This window comes from Scyliorhinus canicula, chromosome 3 (genome assembly GCF_902713615.1).
Source record: "Scyliorhinus canicula chromosome 3, sScyCan1.1, whole genome shotgun sequence".
Classification (NCBI taxonomy): Eukaryota; Metazoa; Chordata; class Chondrichthyes; order Carcharhiniformes; family Scyliorhinidae; genus Scyliorhinus; species Scyliorhinus canicula.
In genome coordinates this window covers 237,538,340-237,560,556 of record NC_052148.1, presented here as the reverse complement: position 1 = coordinate 237,560,556, position 22,217 = coordinate 237,538,340, and the positions used below count along the sequence as shown (strand labels likewise).

At 45.6% G+C, this 22,217-nt stretch overlaps 1 protein-coding gene across 1 annotated transcript in view; it reads left to right on the top strand.

Annotated features, from left to right (window-relative positions):
- LOC119963375 (WD repeat-containing protein 49-like) overlaps positions 1-22,217 on the top strand; it is a 138,262-nt gene that overhangs the window by 101,102 nt on the left and 14,943 nt on the right. Inside the window, exons 22-23 of the mRNA XM_038792411.1 lie at positions 21,574-21,715; positions 21,818-21,857. Of these exons, the coding sequence (XP_038648339.1) occupies positions 21,574-21,715; positions 21,818-21,857 (182 nt within the window). The remainder of the gene's footprint in view (positions 1-21,573; positions 21,716-21,817; positions 21,858-22,217) is intronic.

Here is a 22,217-nt window from a genome sequence, read left to right as displayed (position 1 = left end):
TGCTTCTGGTGTTTAGCAATTGAAGGCATACATTTAGTCCAGAGTCAAACACATTTTTGTTACTATAGGAGAAACTTTAACCCCCACAAGTGGGCAGGTTTGAGTCAGACAGGAGTTAGAGTGTTAAAAAATGAGAATCCTGACACCAATCTGCGTCAAACCCTTCCACTTCCTACAGTAAAGGGGGCAGACAGCCAACTTGTTCCAAAGAGGTGTATTGGCACTTTAAATATTCCAGTGATACTGTGAGACTCATTGTTGTTCATCATAAATTCATAAGATATAAGAATTAGGCCATTTGGCCCATTGAATCTGTTCTGCCATTCGATCATGGCTGATCTCAACCTGGTCTTAACTCCATCATCCTGCCCATTCTCCATAACCGTTCAACCCATTACCAATTAAAAATCTGTATAACTCCTCATTAAATTTACTCAGTGTCCCAGCATCCACTATACTCTGGGGTAGCAAATTCCACAGGTTCACGACCCTTTGGGAGAAGTAGTTTCTCCTCAGCTCTGTTTTAAATTTGCTACCTCTTATACTAAGACTATGACTTCTCGTTCTAGAATGCCCCACAAGAGGAAGCATCAGCTGCACGTTTACTTTATCCATACCTTTTATCATGTTGTATGCCTCACCTTGCGGCACCCATAGGTACCAAGGCTGTTCATGGCTCCTGCATGATTGGGTGGATGGCTCCTGGGTGACGAGGTCTATCCCTTGAAGATGTGGCTGATGATCCTACTCTGTCACCCAAGAACAGAGGCTGAGGAGAGATACACCAGGAATCATGTCTCCACAAAAGTGGTGGTGGAGAGGACCATTGGGCTGCAGAAGGTGAACTTCAGATTCGTTGACTGATCCAGGGGATTATTACAGTATCTTCCTAAGCGTGTCTCCGTCATGGGTGTTGAGTGCTGCACCCTGCACAATCTAGCTCTGAAAAAGGCGGACCCAATCGAGGCTGAGGGGAGTAATGTGGGTCTACAGGCCCAGAAGGATGACTCCAGTGATGGGTCAGAGAATGAGCTGGGGAACGCACAGGATGATGACTTTGAGGTGGACAACAGGAACATTTAGAGGGTAGGGTTACGGGAGATTGCTTTGATCCAGTGAACCTTCAGCTGGGTGTCCAAGGCACGGAAACCTACTTGATCCAATGGCAAGGTCTCATTTGCAAAAAACCTTTCCTCAAGAGCACAACCCGGAACACCTGCACCACACAAATCACTACACTTACAGACCTGTACAACATCTGGCCACGAATCAAAGTATGCAGCCAACTCATTGCATTGAATTAAAGATGAGATTTATGTGACTTCACATTAACACAGAAAGAGCATACAAATATCCCAAACCTAACAGAAACTTCAAAGTAACAAATGCAAATAATGTCACCAGTGACATGTACCTGTTGTGATCAAGGTGCCTTAAACTTAGCCCTGCGGGTACGGCGACTTGGTGCCCTCCCTCCTCTAACACAGCAAGGTAACTGTGCAGAGCAGCCTCTGTTAGAATCCCATGCTCCATTCCAAGGCCCAAAGGATCCTTTGTACATACTTATATCTTTGTTACGATTCCAGCTGACGTTATTACTCAACAGTCAGGTCTCAAAATGGAATCCTGGCTCAACAGCCATAACGTTTTATCTTTTATTTTAGAAATATGGATGAACAGAGTAACAGGACTTCCAATTGGCATTTTATTACGGGATAAAACCGCTATTAAGCATGAAAAGATTGACGATAACACAATAGTTCTTAACTCCACCTCTGTCTTCACAGATTTTAAAGGATAACAAAATGTATCTTATACGATCATGTTCTCAAACAGCTCCTGTAAACTGTGGTCAGACACACCCCTTCTGAAACCAAGTGAGGCCGCCTAATATAACTCCTGTGGATTTCTCATCAAACCCCCCAGGTGATTATCACACTGTGAGCCAACTGGTCTCACTGGTACTCTGGCTTCCACATGTCTTTCCAAACTTCAATCACAAGTGGACATCCCCAGGAATCTTCTCACAAACAATTGTTTCTCTCTGGAATGAAAAAAATGAAATGAAATGAAAATTGCTTATTGTCACAAGTAGGCTTCCAATTAAGTTACTATGAAAAGCCCCTAGTCGCCACATTCCGGCACCTGTCCGGGAAGGCTGGTACGGGAATTGAACCGCGCTGCTGGCCTGCCTTGGTCTGCTTTAAAAGCCAGCTATTTAAACCAGCCTCTGATGCCTTCACCATGGATCTATTTCCAGGATTTCAATCTCTCCTTTCAGTATTTCCTTGCCTTGAATTGCCACATACATTCGAGCTACCATACAATCTCTCAGGTACCCAGCCATTCCAACAGACCCACTGCTTCACAGGCTGTATTAAGGTCACCAACCCTGGGGTAATTCAGATATCTGACTTCATACTCGTCAACTTCACCAGGTTTGCACCTTGCAGTTTTATCTTTAACTGGGAACCTCCCTCTGCCCCTTTCTTTAGCTTCAGTGTCCAATATCTTGTTCAATTTCCAGTTCCCCTTGTCCCTTTGACTTCAGTTTTCCTAAAACTTCTCTTTATATCCCATGGCTTCTAGAACTATCTGTTCTTTAGCTTCTGGGACTTCATTTTTTTGGCCTTACTCCATTGCTCTGTTTCTCTTCTTCTGGCAATTTATGTGAGAGTTGCTTCCTCTCCAACTTAAAACTACTCAAAAATGTTTTCTAATTTAAAGTGGCCCCTGGTTCCTAAGCAACAGCCTTGCCTTTCTTTAACACTTGTTTGTTTTCATGTCATAAACCCTCTGTTTACAGGGGGTTCAGGGAGTGTTTCAGTATTTACCAGGGGCTCAAGGAGTGTGTCAGTGTTTACAGGGGCAGTTCAGGGAGAGTGTCATTGTTTATAATTTGGAAGTTTATTGTCAATGAACAAACCTAACTGAATAGTCAAGTTTATCCAACTTTGATGAACCTGCACTCAATTTTAGTTAGGTCGCTGCCAAGCTATGAAGCATGGCAAAGTGTGGGAAAATATCTAGTATTTTTGCTAAGACAGCGCACGCAAACACTAAGCTAGTTTTGACAGTCACCAATTAATCTCAAGTAATGTCCAACGTTTGATTAACAAGTTATCTGCAAAGTAACAGGCAATCATTTGAACAAACCGGGAGGTCTCAGCTAAGAATTTGAAGCCAATGAGGCAAGTGAGGGGTTGAACCAGCGATGAGAACTCCCTTAAAAATAGGACCTCGTGGTCGAGGTTCTTTGTTCCTGAATTCTTGAATCTTCTTGTTTTGTGTTTAATGATTTCTTTGTGCTTATGCTTTTGCCATGTGCTGGACTTTTTTTCTAAGTTTTCTTCAGTCCTGCAGTGTGGAGTGTGTCAGTGTTTACAGGAGGGTTCAGGTCATGTGTCAGAGTTTACAGCGGGTTAAGGGGGTGTATAAGTGTTTACGGGGGTATTCAAGGAGTGTGCCAATGTTTATGGGGGTTCAGCGAATGTGTCAGTGTTTATAATTTAGAAGTTTCTAGTCAGTGAACAAACTTAATTGACCAGTCAAGTTTATCCACCTTTGAAATACCTGTGTTCATTACTGAAGGTGGTTTTATTTAAAAGTTGGACAACTTTGTTTTTGTTAATAGAACCTTAATTAGCATTTACCCAAGTTTAATCAGCAATATTAAATGGCCTAAAACCATCACAGGATTGCCATTAAATGAAAGGTGTAGCACAGTAATAATAATAATAAATCTTTATTAGTATTGCAAGCCGGCTTGAAGTCACTGAAAATCCCATAGTCGCCACACCGGCGTCTGTTCAGGTATAGTGAAGGAGAATTCAGGATGTCCAATTTGTCTTTCGAGACTTGCGGGAGGAAACAGTGACCCAAGCCGGGAATCGAACCTGGGTCCTTGGCGCTGTGAAGCAACAGTGCTAACAACTGTGGTACCTTGTATGCAATCCATTGGTCCCATTCAGCCCTGACAGTACGTCACCCAGTCTGGTTAGACGTCATGAAGGTCGTCGGATCAATCGACCCATACCCTCCCAGTAAGCACTGACACACTCCCGGAACTCCCAGTAACCAGACACACTCCATGAACCCCTTGCAAACACTGATGTACTCCCTGAACCCACCCTGTAAACCTGACGCACTCGCTGAACCCACCCTGTAAACACTGACACTCAGGGGTTCAGGCAAACACTGACAACACTGAAAGCAAGCTACGCAAACATTGATAACAAGCGAAGCAAACATTAACAGGTTTGTCAAGTAATTCCAAATAAAAAAAAACATGAAAATTTTGGCTGATGCATCAAAGTTAATTATTTTGTTTCCGCAGCAACGAAAATGAATAAATGTGACTTATGTTTCAAATAGACATGTTTAATTCTAAAAGGCTGTTCAGAATTGTGATGTTAATTTTTGTTTGATTTCACATCAAATTCACAAGTTTTAAGGAGTGCAGTATGATGACTCACACAAGTCCAGAAAGAAATGCTTGTTAGGTGAATTGGATATTCTGAATTCTCCCTCAGTTTACCTCAATAGTCACCGGAGTGTGGCAACTAGAGGATATTCACAGGAGCATCATTGCAGTGTTAATGTGAGCCTACTTGTGACACTAATAAAGATCGTTATTTCTACTTGAGACATGATAACAGACATTATGTTGATGTTGGTACACATTCCAAAATTAATTCTCCAGGAAGATGGCAAAAATTGGAGTAATCAATGTTTGTATGGACTGGAGAAAGTTATAGTGATAGGGAGCTTTGTAAAAGCTGGAGGCGCTTACAGTTATTGTGGGGCGATTGTAGCTGGAGAAGGTAACAGAAATGGGGAGGGCAGTAAGGGCTGCAGGAAGTTAGAGAGATAGACGGCTGTTGTGGCTGGAGAAGGTTACAAATATGGGAAGGATGTATGGGCTGGAGGAGTTTACAGAGGTAAGTAGGGTTGCAGGGACCGGGGAAAGTTGCTGGGATCGGGAAGCTGGTAGTAGCTTATCTGTGTTGTGGGGATACAGAGGGACAAGGGTATAGAGCCATTTGATAATGAATTTTAAAATTGAGATATAAACTGGGATCTAATGTCCGTCAGTGAACACATGGAAGATGAGGCAATGGGACCTGCTGCAAGGTAGGATATGAGGCAGCAGAGTTTTGGATGAGCTGGAGTTTATGAAGTGTTGAAAATAAGAGGCCAGTCAGGCGATTGGGAGAATAATCAAGTTTGAAGATAATAAAGGCAGGGACGAGAGTGTCAGCGGCAGATGCGGCAGATATTGTTCACCCAGCCACCAACATTAACATGCTTAGAGACTACATTCACAATACATAACGCAGGATAATCTCCTCAATCCCCAGAGTGCGTCCCTGATAACTGTTCCCGATATAGTTTGTCATGGGAATGTCACATTAAGAAATGTTTGGCTGCAGTGATGTCAGAGTGTGAGTGGAGCTGAGCTCTGGCTCTGCTTTTTAGTTTCGCTTTGAGGCAAAGCTTGGGTGTGTCTGTGTTTCTTGGTTTCGTTTTAGTGTTGGAGCTGAAGCTAGCCAAAGAAGGTGTAATTTCGATCTCTCTACCATCTGAAGACTATCAAAAAGAAAGAGAAAGGGAGATACAGATCAGGGAAAAAGATAAAGAGAGAAAGTTTGAACTTCAGAAAATGGCCATGAAATATGGCACTCAGTTAAAATTGGTCAATGTAAAGGGAAACGTACAGTTGGAGGATAGTGATGAGGATAGTGAGAAGGAGTGTCTTAGTCGAAGGCTTTGTGCGGATCTATTTAAATATGTCCATGCAGTGCCAAGGTTTGATGAGAAGGAGGTAGAAGCCTTTTTCATTTCATTTGAGAAGGTAGCTAAAGAAATGAAATGACCACAGGACATGTGGGTATCGCTGATTGAACAAAGCGGGTCGGGAGGGCTAGTGAAGTGTTTGCATCACTATTGGAGAAGGTATCTGGAACATATGAGGAGGTGAAAAAATCCATCTTAGGTGCATATGAACTAGTGCCTGAAGCCTACAGACAAAGGTTTAGAAATTTAAGGAAATAATTTGGTCAAACATACATGGGGCAGGATTCTCTAATCCCGAGGCAGAGTGGCCATGCCATCGTAAACGCTGTCGCGTTTTACGACGGCGTGAACGGACCAACCCGACGACTAATTCTGGCCCCTACAGAGGGCCAGCATGGCACTGGAGCGGTTCACGCAGCTCCAGCTGCTGATACGGGCGCGAACTGTGCGCCGCAGAATCCGTGCATGCACAGTGGCGCCGGCGCCAACGCGCACATGCATAGTGCAGTGGCTTCCATCAACGCACCGGCCCCGACGCAACATTGTGCAGGGCTACAGGGGCCGGCGCGGAAGAAGCGAGGCCCCCAGCCAGAGAGGCCAGCCCGCCGATCGGTGGGCCCTGATCGTGGGCCAAGCCACATCGGAGGCCCCCCCGGGGTTGGACACCCCTTCCCCCTCCCCCACAGGCCGTCCCCCGACCTTTCCATGCCTAGGTCATGCCAGCTGAGAGCAGGTGTGGACGGCGCCGGCGGGACTCGGTGTTTTTACGATGGCTGCTCGGCCAATCTGGACGCCCGGTCGCGTAGAGCAGCCCCCGACCGGCGCCGCGCCAACCACAGCCCAGCCCTGGGCTGATAGAATCCCGCCCATGGAGTTTGAAAGGATCAAACAGAGTAATTTTGGTGGATAAGGGCTTTGAAAATAGACCAAATTTATGAAGCTCTCAGAGAAATTATACTTTTGGAGGAGTTCAAAAATTCAATTCCTGATGTAGTGAGGTCTCATGTGGAAGAGCAGAGGGTTAAAACTGCGTGGTTCGCAGCCGAAATGGCAGATGATTATGAATTAGTTCATAAATCAAAGCTTGGTTTCCGACATCAGCTTCAGCCTGTGAGGGATAGAAACTGGGGACATGAGAAATACTCAAGTGGTAGAGGCAAAGATGATCTGATGGGAGATAATAAGGAGAGTGTACCTCAGATTAAGGAATCTAGGAGGGTGGAAGAGACATGAAAAGTTTAAATGTTTTCACTGTAATAAACTAGGCCATGTAAAGTCACAGTGTTGGTGATGGAAGAAAAGCACTGGGAAGGCTGATATGGTAAAGCAGGACTAGACAGTCGGGTTTGTTAAGTGGTAAATGAAAGCCCAAGTGAAGCAAAGGAGGTGCAAATGGTTGTACAGCCTGATCAAGAGTTGATAAGAAGGTGCCAGATCTCATTAAAGAATTTACTTGTGTGGGTAAAGTTTACTCGTGTATCAGGAGAAGCAGGTAAAGCAGTCACAATTTTAAGAGATACGGGAGCTAGTCAATCTTTAATGGTATGAGATTAGGAGTTATGTAGTTTAGGAAGAATATTGCCAGAAAAGGTGGTAATATGTGGAATTCAGGGTGAGAGGAGCAGTGTTCCATTATATAAGGTAAGGTTGGAAAGTCCAGTGAAGAGTGTCCAGGAATACAGTTTATCTTGGGTACTGATATAGCTGGATTGCAGGTGGGAGTGCTGCCTACTGTGGTTGATAAGTCAGTGGAAAATCAGACAACTGAAGTGTTGAAGGACGAGTATCCTGGGATTTTTCCAGATTGAGTAGCAACAAGGTCGCAAAGTCACAGGTTAAGACAAGAGGAGAAATCAAAGGGTGAAGATGAAGTTGAAGTGCAATTATCAGAAACGATTTTTGATCAGATAGTTGAAAAAGAACAAGAACAGGTGGAGGATGAGGCGGATATTTTTAGTTCAGGAAAATTGGCGGAGTTACAACAGAAAGATGTAGAAATATACTGGATGCATCAGAAAACATACACGGAAGAGGGATCTGAGTGTGTACCAGAGTGTTATTATGGTAAAATGATGTCTTGATGAGAAAATGGAGGCCTTTACATATGCAGATGGGTGAAAAGTGGGCAGAAGTTCATCAAGTAGTATTGCCCGTCGGGTATAGAAAGGAGGTGTTGCGAGTTGCACATGAGGTAGCAGTGGGAGGTCATTTGGGAGTAAGGAAAACTCAACCTAAAATACAAAAACATTTTTATTGGCCTCGACTGCACAAAGCTGTAGTTAAATTTTGTTGATCATGTCACACATAGAACATAGAACATAGAACAGTACAGCACAGAACAGGCCCTTCGGCCCTCGATGTTGTGCCGAGCCATGATCACCTCACTCAAACCCACGTATCCACCCTATACCCGTAACCCTCCCCTTTAACCTTACTTTTTAGGACACTATGGGCAATTTAGCATGGCCAATCCACCTAACCAGCACATCTTTGGACTGTGGGAGGAAACCGGAGCACCCGGAGGAAACCCACGCACACACGGGGAGGACGTGCAGACTCCACACAGACAGTGACCCAGCCGGGAATCGAACCTGGGACCCTGGAGCTGTGAAGCATTTATGCTAACCACCATGCTACCGTGCTGCCGCGCTTGACCACATGTCAAGTGATAGGGAAACCTCAAGCAGTGATAAAACCAGCGCCCTTAATACCCAGTCCAGCATTTGAGGAACCTTTTACAAGGGTCTTAATTGATTGCTTAGGACCGCTCCTTAAACAAAAAGTGGGAATCAATATCTTTTGACTATAATGGATGTGTCTACTAGGTTTCCAGAGGTCATTCCAATACGCAATATTACAGCTAAAAAGATTGTGGTGGAGTTACTTAAATTCTTTACTAGATATGGACTACCCACAGAAATACAATCGGATCAAGGATCAAATTTTACCTCAAGGTTATTCAAAGAAGTTATGGATAGCTTAGGAATAAAACAATTTAAATCAATTGCAGGGAGCATTAGAAAGGTGGCATCAGACATTCAAGACAATCTTGAGGGCTTATTAGAACATAGAACATAGAACAGTACAGCACAGAACAGGCCCTTCGGCCCTCAATGTTGTGCCGAGCCATGATCACCCTACTCAAACCCACGTATCCACCCTATACCCGTAACCCAACAACCCCCCCCTTAACCTTACTTTATTAGGACACTACGGGCAATTTTAGCATGGCCAATCCACCTAACCCGCACATCTTTGGATTGTGGGAGGAAACCGGAGCACCCGGAGGAAACCCACGCACACAGGGGGAGGACGTGCAGACTCCACACAGACAGTGACCCAGCCAGGAATCGAACCTGGGACCCTGGAGCTGTGAAGCATTTATGCTAACCACCATGCTACCCTGCTGCCCCAGGGTATTGTCAAGATTATCCAGAGGATTGGGATAAAGGAATTCCATTTATACTGTTGCAATTAGGGATGCACCTAATGAGTCAACCAAATTCAGTCCTTTTGAACTAATTTTTGGTCATGAGCTAAGGGGACCACTTAAATTGATAAAGGAAAAATTGGCGAGTGAGGAATCAGAACTTACATTATTGGATCACATCAAATTTTAGGGAACGATTAAAGAGAGCAAGGGAATTGGTTAGACAACATTTAAAAGTTGCACAACATGTGATGAAGCAGGTAGCGGACAAGAAATCCAAAGTTCGTAGTTTTGCCTGTGGAGATAAAGTTTTAGTATTGTTACCAGTGGTAGGTGAACCCTTAAAAGCAAGGTTTAGTGGACCTTATCAGATTGAAAGGAAATTAAGTGAGGTGAATTATGTCATAAGAAGGCCAGATAGAAGGAAAACTCACCGAGTGTGTCATGTGAATATGCTTAAAAGGTACTTTGAAAGGGAAGGAGAGAAAAAGGAAGAGGTTTTAATGATTCTAACTCAAAGTGACGAAGAAAATCCAAATCTATGAAAGAGAAATGGGGCAAGTTGTAAGATTGTGGTAAGGGAGGGGAATGAAAGGATTGCATCCTTACACCATTTGCAGCCTTAAGTTAGCAGAGATTGGGACTGAGGCGGTAGTGGGATGTGAGGAGAACTAAGTATGAAGATACTGTCACCACATTCTCTGCACCCATTTTTTGGGAGGTGTCTAATTTAGCCCTCTTTGGGTTTCGATTATTTCAAAGAGCAATGCTTTCTTAGCCTAGTCCCCTTTCCCAAAGCTCCGTGGCAGTCGCTACTATTTGAGTTTACCCTTCGCTACGCCTTACATTTGAGTTCACCACTTTTTGCCATTAAGTCAGTTTGAATATGTCATGGGTAAACACATGTGAATGTTCTGGGATGCCCCTGCCAGCAGAATAGTTGATATCTGGCAATATTTCACGTATTGTATGAAGGTGAGTCAGAAACAATTAATTCCTCAAACATAATGATCTGTAATCCTCCATGTATTCATTTAGTAAGCGTCATAGTTATGTCTATAATAACCTGAACATTTTATAGATGGTAAGACTTTGTCACTAAACTCATTCTGCAGTTTACTAGATAGTGAAACCTTGCAGTGTATCCATGCTGTGGGACGAGAACAAGAGGGAATAGCTTCCGAGTTTACTTTTGGTTTGTGCTGACTCTTTCACATCCTGGGGTGGGACATTCCGGCCCCTCCCACTGGAGGGATCTTCCCGTCCTGCCGAAGTTAAAGGAGATTTATCTGCCATGTGGAAACCCACTACAGAGGGGCCAGCAAATTGCGGCCCAGACCTTACTTCCTGGGTTTTATGGTTATGGTGCTATTGTTTTTGGATGCGTGTTTGATTATGTCATGTTGCACGTTTTGCTATGAGTGTAAAACGCGTTTATTGGGGTGTATTAACTTGCCTGTGTTAAAGGCCGTGTGCTTAACACCACTAGGCTCTGTCTTATGTATTTTTCAGCTCAGGAGTCGCCAGTTGCCATATAGACAACTCACATATATTCCAAGGTCAAGTTCAAAGTAATAAAACGATACACCGATTAGTAAGTTCCAAACGATCAATATTTATTATACAATTATAATAAATACGCATGCACACACTAAGGGACTAAGCTACGACTAAACTAAGCAAACAGAATACTTAACTACACAGGAACAGGCAAGGTCAGGGAGCGAGGCCTTCGTCCCGGTCTTGGGCTGCAACCTTCAGAAAGCGTGCTGGTCACTGGGGGTCTAGCGGGCTTGGTTCGCGTAGCGAGCGTCGTATTGGCACTTACGGTTCGGCGGCTGGTGCTCAACGGCTGGAGTCAGGATATGAGTCGGAGGTCTTGGTCAAAGCCGGAGCACGAAACAACAGACAGGACCATGTGTGGGGGTCTATATTTATAGGGGTCCCCAATGTCCTTCCCTCTTTCTGGGCGGGCTTTACCTTTAGGTATCGATTGGATAGCTGACAATCGATATCTTTTGAATTCCTCCAATGTAAGGGTCTTTCTCGATGGTGGGGGCGGTTTCTATAGTGGATACTTCTGGTGCCGCTCTGTCTGGACATCCACTCAAGTATCTTATTCAAACCCAAATGTTGCCATTGTGTGTGCCTAGATCTGGACTGCCTCATTAGTATGTAGAACGTTCTGCCATTATCACCTTTGGTTGGAGATCTTCCACCTGGCCAGAAACTGGTTTTGCTGCTTGCAAAATGCTAATGAGTGTTTGCAGGCTGTTTGCCTTGGCTAAACTGTTTTTCCCTACAGTCTTAGCGATTCTCCATTTTGTTTGGTTCAGTGTCCATTTTAGGTGGCTACAGTGGCTACATTCCCTCCTTGTGATCCTCACAATCAAAATATTGTGAAGGATCACCTATGTACGTTGCCTTGAGTGCATCTGGGTTGCCTTCTTTGTGTTCCCTGACCTCGGCAAGCTCCTGAGCGTCTACTCTGTCCTTAATTATGGGAAGAAAATTTTTTACCTTACATCTCTACTTGGCGCTATGTCAAAGGGGACATGCATTACCACAAACGGGAACCTCTACCTATCACAATTATCCTTAACTTAACTTAAACATTTCCTTACAGACTAAACCTCATCCATTCATACCACATCACATAACATTTCCTGACTCGGCAGTCGAGTTCAGGACAATATAATACATGGGTATAATTTTTCATTTTATTACACAGTACTTTAGTCATCATGGGGCAAAGGGGATTGATGAAATCGGAAAATAGGAGATCGAACTCCATAGACGGAGGGGCAGGAACGGGAGGCTCTCCTCTTCCACTTCCTCAACCTGAGGGTCTGTACGAGTATGGCGAGGATCGCAATCACTAGCAGTGATTCAATCACGTATGACATGGAGTACCATGTCATAAATTTTGTGCACCAGGTCTGAACCTCACTGATCAGAGCTGAGCACGGGGGAGTTGCTGTAAGTGAAACATTTACGGTGGGGGTTGTGGGGGAAACGTGTCTTGCTTCCACACATACAAATATAACATTTAAAAGCAATAGGTGAGCTTCCATCATCTTCAACTTGTTCTTCCTTCTTTCTTCCTCCTGTATGGACAATCCTTGCTGTGGTCCCTGTTTCGTCCTTCGAAAGCTATGGGATCAAGCACAGTATCTGTCAATACAGCTTAATATCCGTACTTGTTAGTGTATCTGTCTTTCAATTCCAATTGACCCATTAAAAATGACTGGCCAAGTCACACCCTGTGACTCCCCTCATTTTTTTTTTCAAAAGCGAATTTAATGAACACAATACACCTAACAACTCTCCTCCTGCGAGCCGTCTCGCAGGCTTTGCTCATTTACCATCCGAATGTTCCTGGATGTAAATAGCATGTGGGATGGCGGCCTAAGGGCTGCCTAACGAAAAATGAAAACAAATTGGAAATGAGAGGTCGAATGGGTTGCGTATGGGCCGCTACGGGTACGATTTGAATGGGATCCCCGGGTAGGGCGTGCTGTGCCATACCCGAGCTTGGCTGACCAAAGTGGGTTCTCAGACAGGGCGGGTCCTCAGTGCCGTTTGTCCACTGCCTGAGTAACCTGGATTAAACGGGTAAGAATGTGTTTATCATGGATTTGCAGCCTCTATTCGCCGAATAGAGGGGCACCTAAAAACAATGGAGGAGCCAAGATGCTCCTTTTGGGAAATGAGCTGGGCTTCAGACATTTCAGACGATAAGGTGAGCTGCTCACCATAGAAGTTCTCAGACGTATCTGCAGATAAACTATTGTGTGTGTAAGGCGGTCACAAGCCTTACAACTTGAAAAGATCTCCAATCAAACGGGTTTGGGAACTGAAGTTCTCAAAGGTATCGGCGGACAAGCTAACGTGTGTGTGAGGTGGTCACAATCTTTTCAGCTGAAAAGAAGATGTCCATCCTCCAACTGAACCATTTACATTCCTGAAAGACAAACAAACATAAAACGATAAACAAACATGCGTGCAGGTTCCATCAGAAAGGACATCGCTTCCCTCAAACGATTCCTATTTTACATCATCTGGACACCTCACTTTTCCTCTGTCTCTGTGAACAGGGTCACAAAGGGGTTGCCGTATCGGGATTCAGACACCGTGTCGTCCTGCTCTCCCGGATCCCACACCCTTGTGTGGATCAGGCATGATATTTTTGAATTGTGTGACCGGGGGTCACTTTCATCGTTGCGGACAAGTCGGTACGAATTGTCCCTGTGCCATAGTGTTGGGTCCAAAAGTGAATGGGTATTGTCGAGGTCGTCGGGGTCGGGTGGTGGGTCTGGGTTTTTAATGTAAGTGACTTCCATTGGGTCACTGTAGTCGGGGTCATAGTCGCTGCTATGTGGGCTGTAGTGTGGTGTGCTGTGGCTGTCCTCAGAGTCAGTGTCTGCATCGCTGTCTCTGCCGCGGCAGCTTGTGAGCGTTTCGGGGCGTGGTCTGTCGTGGTCAGTGGGCGGAGTCGTGGGCGAGTCCGATGAAGAACTGGTCTGTGAGGGGGATGGTGGAAACGTGTCTCTAGTGGGTGGGGTGAGGTGTTCTGCTGCGTCTAGCAGGACGTGGTGTGCATGGTTGGCCTGTGTTCCATATGCCTTTAACTGGTTGATATGGAACCACGCGGTCTTACCATTAGGATATTTTATCCTATAAACTGAGGGGCTAATTTTATCCGAAATTGAGTATGGTCCGGAATATTTTGGTGCCAAAAAACTGCTGGGGTTGTATACAGATAGCATTACCTGTTGCCCAACCTGGAATTCTGTGGGGTGTACGGTCTTGTTAAAACAAGCTGTGCGTTGTTTACGGCGTTTCCCTAGCTGAACTGCGGCTGCAATCTGTGCAGACCTCACAGTCTCAACCAAGTCTTTAACCGTCTTTTCGTGTGTGAGGGCCGTCACCTCGGGGCTAGTCATGTCCAGTCCTAAAAGGAATTCTGTACCTTTCATAGGGCGTCCGGTCATGAGTGTGTGTGGTGTGTATCCTGTGGAAGTGGAAACTGTATTTCGGATGAACATTAATGCAAATGGGAGCACTGAATCCCATGTGGAGTTGTTCTCTTGAACCATTTTCCTAAGCGTGGATTTTAGGGTCCGATTCATGCGCTCTACAATCCCGCTGGACTGTGGGTGATACGCAATATGAAAATTTTGTTTTATTCCAAATATTGTCAGGACGTTCTTCATGACCCGTCCTGTAAAGTGAGATCCCTGGTCCGAATCGATGCTTCGGGGTAAACCCCATCTCGTGAAGATGTGGTGGGTCAGGATCTTTGCAGCTGTCTTAGCTGTATTTGTTCTAGAGGGGAATGCCTCTACCCATTTGGTAAAGGTATCGATGACCACCAGAACGTATTTATAGCCATTCCTACAAGGGGGCAATGGTCCTATAAAGTCGATCTGGAGGTTTGTCCAGGGGCCATTAACTGGTCGAGTATGCCGAAGTTGTGCCTTTTTAGAATACCTCTCCGGGTTATTCTGGGCGCAAATAAGGCAATTCTCGATGTAGTGACCTACATCTGTCCTTAGGTTAGGCCACCAACAGAGCTGCCTGAGGTGCCTCGTGGTTGCGTCGGTCCCTTGGTGCCCGTGTCCATCATGGAACAAAGCAATCATTTCATTCCTGTCCTGCTGCGGGACCACATAAAGCTGATCCTTTATGATCACACCCTCATGTGTGGTCAGTGCGTGTCTGAATTTATCATACTGTGGCACAAAGTTGCCTTTGAAAATCTCCCTGAGATCCTCATCCTGCTTTTGTGCGTCTACTAAATCTTTAATACTGGTCTGTGAGATTTGGACTGCGCTCACAGGGGCGCTAGCTGGTGCGCTAGCTGGGGGTGTCCATAAGTGTCCTCGCCTGGAACCTGCCTTAGCCAGTGCGTCGGCTTTTACATTCCCAGGGGGGGATGACCTATGGTGGCTTCTTACTTTTATGATGCCGAAGGTCCTGTCCTTCGCTTTCTCTAAAATGTGCTTGAGTAAAGGGGCTGATGGAAGGGGTTTCCCATCTGCGGAGACAAAACCTCGTGTCCTCCACAGGGGCAGAAAATCGGTTAAACTATTGCAGACATATAAACTGTCCGAATATATGTCCGCTGGGCTGGGGAAAGAATCGGGGTGGTCCACTATATAAGCTATGGCCGCGAGCTCTGCTGCCTGCGCGCCTAAGTGTCCCGGTAATTTTAAAGCTATCTCTTCGAGAGCGCGCCCCTGCGCGTCCTCGACATAGATGCCGCATCCTGTGATACGCTCACCTTCTAAAACCGTGGATGAACCGTCTACGTATATCCTCAGTGGTCCACACGTGTCTGTGGGTTGGGGACTTTGTCTTGGGTTCCCTATCTTCCTGGGGGGTGTCTTCGCTATAAAGGGTCCTGTGTTATGTAAGGGGGCTACAATTTCACATTCATGGGGCTGTCCTGGGTATTGGAGGTTGTCGGCTAAAAATGTGTGTGTGCGGGTCCGTTTTACTGTAATGTCCCGTCCTTGTAAAAGTAGTGTCCACCTAGCTGCCCTAATCTGGCTAACTGAACCGTCCTTCAGTCGACCGTCTAGGAGTAACTGTGTGGGGGTGTGCTCGGTCAAAATGGTGGTGGGGTTGAGTCCGGTAATATAAGAAAAATATTGCACTGCCCAGAAGACAGCAAGGAGGTGCCTCTCGCAGGCTGAAAATCCTTGTTCAACTGGGTCTAACAGTCGGGAGGCATAAGCCACTGGTCTTAGCTGCTCGTGCCGTTCCTGAAGTAACACGGCCGAGAGGGTCAGATCTGTGCTCGCTACCTCTATTGCATAGGGGGAAAGTTGGTCTGGGACTTGTAGCGCGGGTGCTGCGCTAAGGGCTTTCTTTAACTCCTCCACAGCCTCTGTATGCTGCGGAAGCCATTCCCAGGGGGCTCCTTTCTTAAGGAGGTCTGAGAGTGGGGCGGCTTTTGTCGCGAATCCGTCGATGTGGTTCCGACAATAACCAACCAGTCCTAAGAACGACCGGAGGGCTGAAACATTCTGGGGAAGGGGCAATTTGACAATCGAATCAATTCTTTTGAATTCGATCTCGCGTTTGCCGTGCGTGATGACTGTTCCCAAATACATCACTTTACTTTCCAAAATCTGGGCCTTTCTTGGGTTAACTTTACATCCAATCTCGGTTAAAAGTTCCAGGAGTTCGGCCAGAAGCGTAATGTGCTCTGCCTTTGTGTCTGTCTGCAGTAGTAGGTCGTCTACATACTGTACCAGACATTCGGGGCGGGAAAATTTTTCTAAGCCATTCGCCAACTGTCGGTGGAAAATGGAGGGGGAATTGTGGAATCCTTGTGGAAGGCATGTCCACGTATACTGTTGTGTTTTAAAAGTGAAGGCAAATTTGTACTGGCACGCCTTTGCCAATGGGATTGACCAGAAGCCATTGCTAATGTCCAAAACCGTGAAATATTTGGAGTTGAGTCCCTGTTTGAGCATGGTCTCGGGACTTGTTGCTACCGTGGGGGCTACTGCTGGGGTTACTTTATTGAGTTCCCGATAATCAATGGTCAGACGCCATGATCCGTCGGGCTTTCTCACTGGCCAAATAGGAGCATTATTGGTCGAGGCTACTGTTCTAAGCACACCTTGCTCCAATAAGCTACCTATCACTTTCTCTATTTCTACCTCGGCTTCTAGGGGAAATCTATATTGTTTTTGTGGTCTGGGGTCAGGTCCGGTAACGTGAATTTGTCCAGCCATTCTGCCACAGTCATGCCGGTGACTGGCAAATGCTGTCCTGTGTTTATTCAGTACTGCCTTAACTTGTCTGTCCGTGTTTAGTGTAGTCGGGTCAAATGAGTATTCTCCTACTGCACTAATCCTGTTAGCGTACTCTCCTACTGTGAGAGTAGCGGGTGCTCTGTCCGATCTTGCCATTCGCCAAACACATTGGTTCACTGGGTCGAACGACAGGCTATGGGCATTCATAAAGTCTATCCCTAGGATGTGTTCTGCTGTCCGGGGAAGATTTACTAAAACAACGGGGTGTTTGGTGGAAATGTTCCCTAGCTGGATTGCTACGGGTGCTGTAATGTGTCCCTGCTGCGAGTGTCCGGTGAACCCGCTAAGTGTGATGGTGGAGGTGGTCGGCCACATGTCTGTGTGTGCCGTGGTGGTGGAGTTAATTGTGGTTCGGGAGCCTCCTGTGTCCCAAAGTAACTCTATGGGCTTCCCTCTTAACTTTGCCGTGACTACCGGTCTTCCTGATGGATCCCATAGTGTGTCACAGACCCAAGTGGGGGAGCCCGAACACCGTCAGTCCGTTCCTTCCATATCGGTCTGTCCTGACTGTATCCCTATACTATGGATCGGTTTTGTTTTATTCCGATTCAGAGTGCCTGTCTGCTGGCCTCTCTGTGATCTCTGGGGTCCATTACATTCTTTTGCCCAATGCCCTAACTGTCCACAGTTGTAGCATTCCTGCGACTTCTGTGGAGGGCTGCTCTTTCCTTCATTCACCCATGCGGGTTTTTGGTGCTCTCTCACTGCCTGTATGTCTGCTGCAGCCTGAGCTTCTTCTGGGGATTGAACTCTACTCGTGCCCTGAACTGATTGCTCCCAAGCGCGGGACAATCTTTTCAGGACCCACTTCTCATTATGGGCTTCCTCTGAGGGGTCATAGCTGTTGCAAGCGCTCTGTCCTGCTTCTGTTGCATGTGAAATTATGGTGCGCGTCCATTTAACCATGTTTTCACGGTTCAAATGGGCTCTATTTAAATCGCCAAATACTGCATTAAAATGGATCCACAGCCTTCCGGCGAATGCTGTGGGGTGCTCGGATTTCTTCTGCCGGCACTTATTAAGTCCTTCTACGGGGTCACCTCGATTATACCCTATGGCATCTAAAATGGAGGTGTGCATTTCCTCTAGGGTGCCTCCGCCAACGTTCTGTGGGTCGGGGAGGGCTGCTACAACCGATTGGTCCAAACTCAGAACTGTGAGTTTGACCTGCTCTCTCTCGTCCAGGCCGTACATGGTAGCCTGTTGTTTTACCTTAGCGAAAAACTGGTGGGGGTCTGCGGTGGGGAGAAACGGAGTGATCTTCTCACACGCGTCCCTTAGTTGGGTTACAGTTAAGGGGGTGGTGTAAGTTATATCGGGTGCGCCGTCTATGGTCGCTTTTCTCTGGGTGGTGACTGGGTTCATTGGAATGGTGAGGAGCTGATCTGTAGGGGGTTGGGGTGCTTGCCTCTTCTGCTGCGCTGCTGGCGCACATGTTCCCTGAACATAACGCTGCGCTGTCTCACTTAACTCTTTCCAGTCTGGGGCATTCTCCTCATCTAACTGGGTTCCAAAGGTGCTTTGAAACCCATTTTGCACCGAAAGCAGCGATTGCAGCTCTGCAATCTGTTTCCTGCATTTCGTGTGAACCACAGTACTTTGCCTTTGCTCTGTGGTTGCAGCATGGAGTGCTCTCAAAGCTGCTTTAAGGTCAGAGCATTGCCTCTGCAAAGCCTCTACCTGCTTCTCTGATTCTTCTCTCATTAGGACGGCACGTTGCACGTCCTGATAGGCCTTTTCGTACTGGGTCTGGGAACTGCTGAGATGGGCTAGACAAGACTGATGTGCCCTCTTGGCATCATCCACCTCTCTACCTTTCTCTGCCAACTTCCCTCTTAGATCCATATTTTCCTTCTCGATGTCCCTGACATCCACTTTACTCATTCTATTCCGTTCCTCTAATTCTGCCCGGAGCGTCTGAACAACCTCCTCTGTGCATCGCAATTGTGCCAAACAGGACACAATCGCCATCGGCTTACGTGCTTTACTCATGTTTTTCTTGTGAATTTGAGAAAGGTTCTCCCACCAAGTATGTCCTATACTTCCGGGACCTGTCTCCTCATTCAAACAAAACTCTTTCCAAAGGGGCCATCCCTTTCCTTGCAGATACTTGCGGAGTTCCAGCTCCCACATGGGACACTGACCTACCCTGCTACTGCTGCTGGTCGCTGCGACCACAAACCGTTCTGGGTTCATGAGGCGTTCCATTGCCTGCATGGCCATTTTCTCTGACTCACTTTTAAATTTAGGAACAGGGGGTGTTGAGGTTATGTCTCACGCAACGGGTAAGGCTTACGCTATGTTCCGTTCACAAAACTACCGAAAGTTTGTCGCAACAAAAATGCTTTCAGGTTTTCCTTACAACCCTGTTAGTATGCATGCACTAAACACACTTCCGAATTACGCTTATTGCTTTGAACACCTTGAATATTTGTGATTTATTTCCGTTTTCTTTACCAGATTTCCAATTCAAATTTCAGGGTCCTCGACGGAGTGGGGGTACCACTTGTAACCGTGTCCCGGCGGAGTCGCCACTAAATGTTGCACGTTTTGCTATGAGCGTAAAACGCGTTTATTGGGGTGTATTAACTTGCCTGTGTTAAAGGCCGTGTGCTTAACACCACTAGGCTCTGTCTTATGTATTTTTCAGCTCAGGAGTCGCCAGTTGCCATATAGACAACTCACATATATTCCAAGGTCAAGTTCAAAGTAATAAAACGATACACCGATTAGTAAGTTCCAAACGATCAATATTTATTATACAATTATAATAAATACGCATGCACACACTAAGGGACTAAGCTACAACTAAACTAAGCAAACAGAATACTTAACTACACAGGAACAGGCAAGGTCAGGGAGCGAGGCCTTCGTCCCGGTCTTGGGCTGCAACCTTCAGAAAGCGTGCTGGTCACTGGGGGTCTAGCGGGCTTGGTTCGCGTAGCGAGCGTCGTATTGGCACTTACGGTTCGGCGGCTGGTGCTCAACGGCTGGAGTCAGGATACGAGTCGGAGGTCTTGGTCAAAGCCAGAGCACGAAACAACAGACAGGACCATGTGTGGGGGTCTATATTTATAGGGGTCCCCAATGTCCTTCCCTCTTTCTGGGCGGGCTTTACCTTTAGGTATCGATTGGATAGCTGACAATCGATATCTTTTGAATTCCTCCAATGTAAGGGTCTTTCTCGATGGTGGGGGCGGTTTCTATAGTGGATACTTCTGGTGCCGCTCTGTCTGGACATCCACTCAAGTATCTTATTCAAACCCAAATGTTGCCATTGTGTGTGCCTAGATCTGGACTGCCTCATTAGTATGTAGAACGTTCTGCCATTATCACCTTTGGTTGGAGATCTTCCACCTGGCCAGAAACTGGTTTTGCTGCTTGCAAAATGCTAATGAGTGTTTGCAGGCTGTTTGCCTTGGCTAAACTGTTTTTCCCTACAGTCTTAGCGATTCTCCATTTTGTTTGGTTCAGTGTCCATTTTAGGTGGCTACAGTGGCTACAGTCACAATGCCTGTTCACAGGGCAATTACATTTGTGAACAAATAAAGAGCTTTTCTGTATCATTCCTAAGACGGAATACAAATTCTTCAAAAAAATTTTCATTAAATTTCCAGTTTTCCTCTTGCCTTTTTGGCAAAGTTCCAGCCATGTCCAACTCTTCACTTTTGAACCCAAATTATAAAATAACTTGTTTGTACTGCGGTCAGTGGGGAGCAGGTTAGGTGCTGGGAATTTCAAGTCTGGATGTGACGTTTTATTCAATCTCTGATATTGCTGCTATTGGGCCCTGTTCATACATCTTTATCTGGTTGAATGCTAATCACCTCACTGCAACCTCAACATCGGTTGCCAGCACTTCACCTGAAAAATGCTACGTTTAGTAATATTGCTGATTACTCAGTGGATGAACTAGTGCAAACCACCCAAATCCAAAGCACCTAGGGCTCAATCACTGGTTTGTGCAATGTTTATTAGCCTCAGCCAGACATTGGTAAAGGAGTTGTCGAAGGCATCAGCATCCCTGGGTTAGGAGTCCACGTGAATCAGGATCCATCCCTCAGCTGTCTTTGCATAGATGCCTTGAAGGCGAAGCTAGATAAACGCTGAGGGAGATGGGTATGTTGCTGGGGTTAGTTGAACTAAGGCAGGAGAAGGCACAAATGGAGCAGAGACACCAGCATGGACCTTGGGTTGAAAGGCTTGTTGCTAAGTTGTATTCAATGTATTACTATCTAGTTTGCATATTGGTTAGAAATTCATTTGTATGAGGATGGAGTCGGGCTCAAAAGCAATGGCCTCTGAGATAGCCTACCAATATTTATTGTTTAGGTTCACGCACAAAGGACAGCTATTTGATGGAGAATGTTGGTGGATTCTTAGAATCAGTGGGTTCATATCAATTAGATGCAGTGAAAGGAAATAGAAAAAAAAAACAATTTGGCACTTTATTCATAATTTTAACGCAGTGAAAAATGCAGTAAAATATTTTAACAAATTGTATATTTTGATCAGTCTGCTGATAAAGCTACAGTAACTAGCATGGCAATTAATGAAGACAGCTCACTGCTTTGTGCTGCTGATCACCGTGGGCACATCTACATCTTCCACATCCTCCAGTACGCACTTCATGGACCTGAAACAGCCCCTCCAAAAAGTAAGGATAGAATTTAATCAAATACTTGATGTATTTTGAACAAATTGCTGGAACTGAATGTACTGTAACTAATCTTTTGAATAAATTACTTTCCTTGTAAAGCAGTGACATGTTGGCGGGCTCATGAATGCAGTGTTACGAGGTAAGCTGGAAGTTTTAGAAATGGATGTGATAATGAAGGTGTTGTAAATTGAACACACTGTGAACTCCCTAAAAGGAAATGTTTTATTTACTTCATGGTCTTCCTCAGTATTCGGATATATTACCAGAATCCCGATACACTATAACTTATCCAGTATGGAATAATTGGGACCATTTTTTCTGATGTTAGAATGTCTAACCACAAGTGTGTAAACAGGAAAGCAGCATAGAAATATGAAACAAAAACAGTAAAACATAAAACACTACAAAGCAGTAAATAAGATTATTTTACTGATCCAAATACTGTTCTTCCATATCTTCCACGTTTCTGCTCCCAAGGAACTGCACTAAAATTATGCTG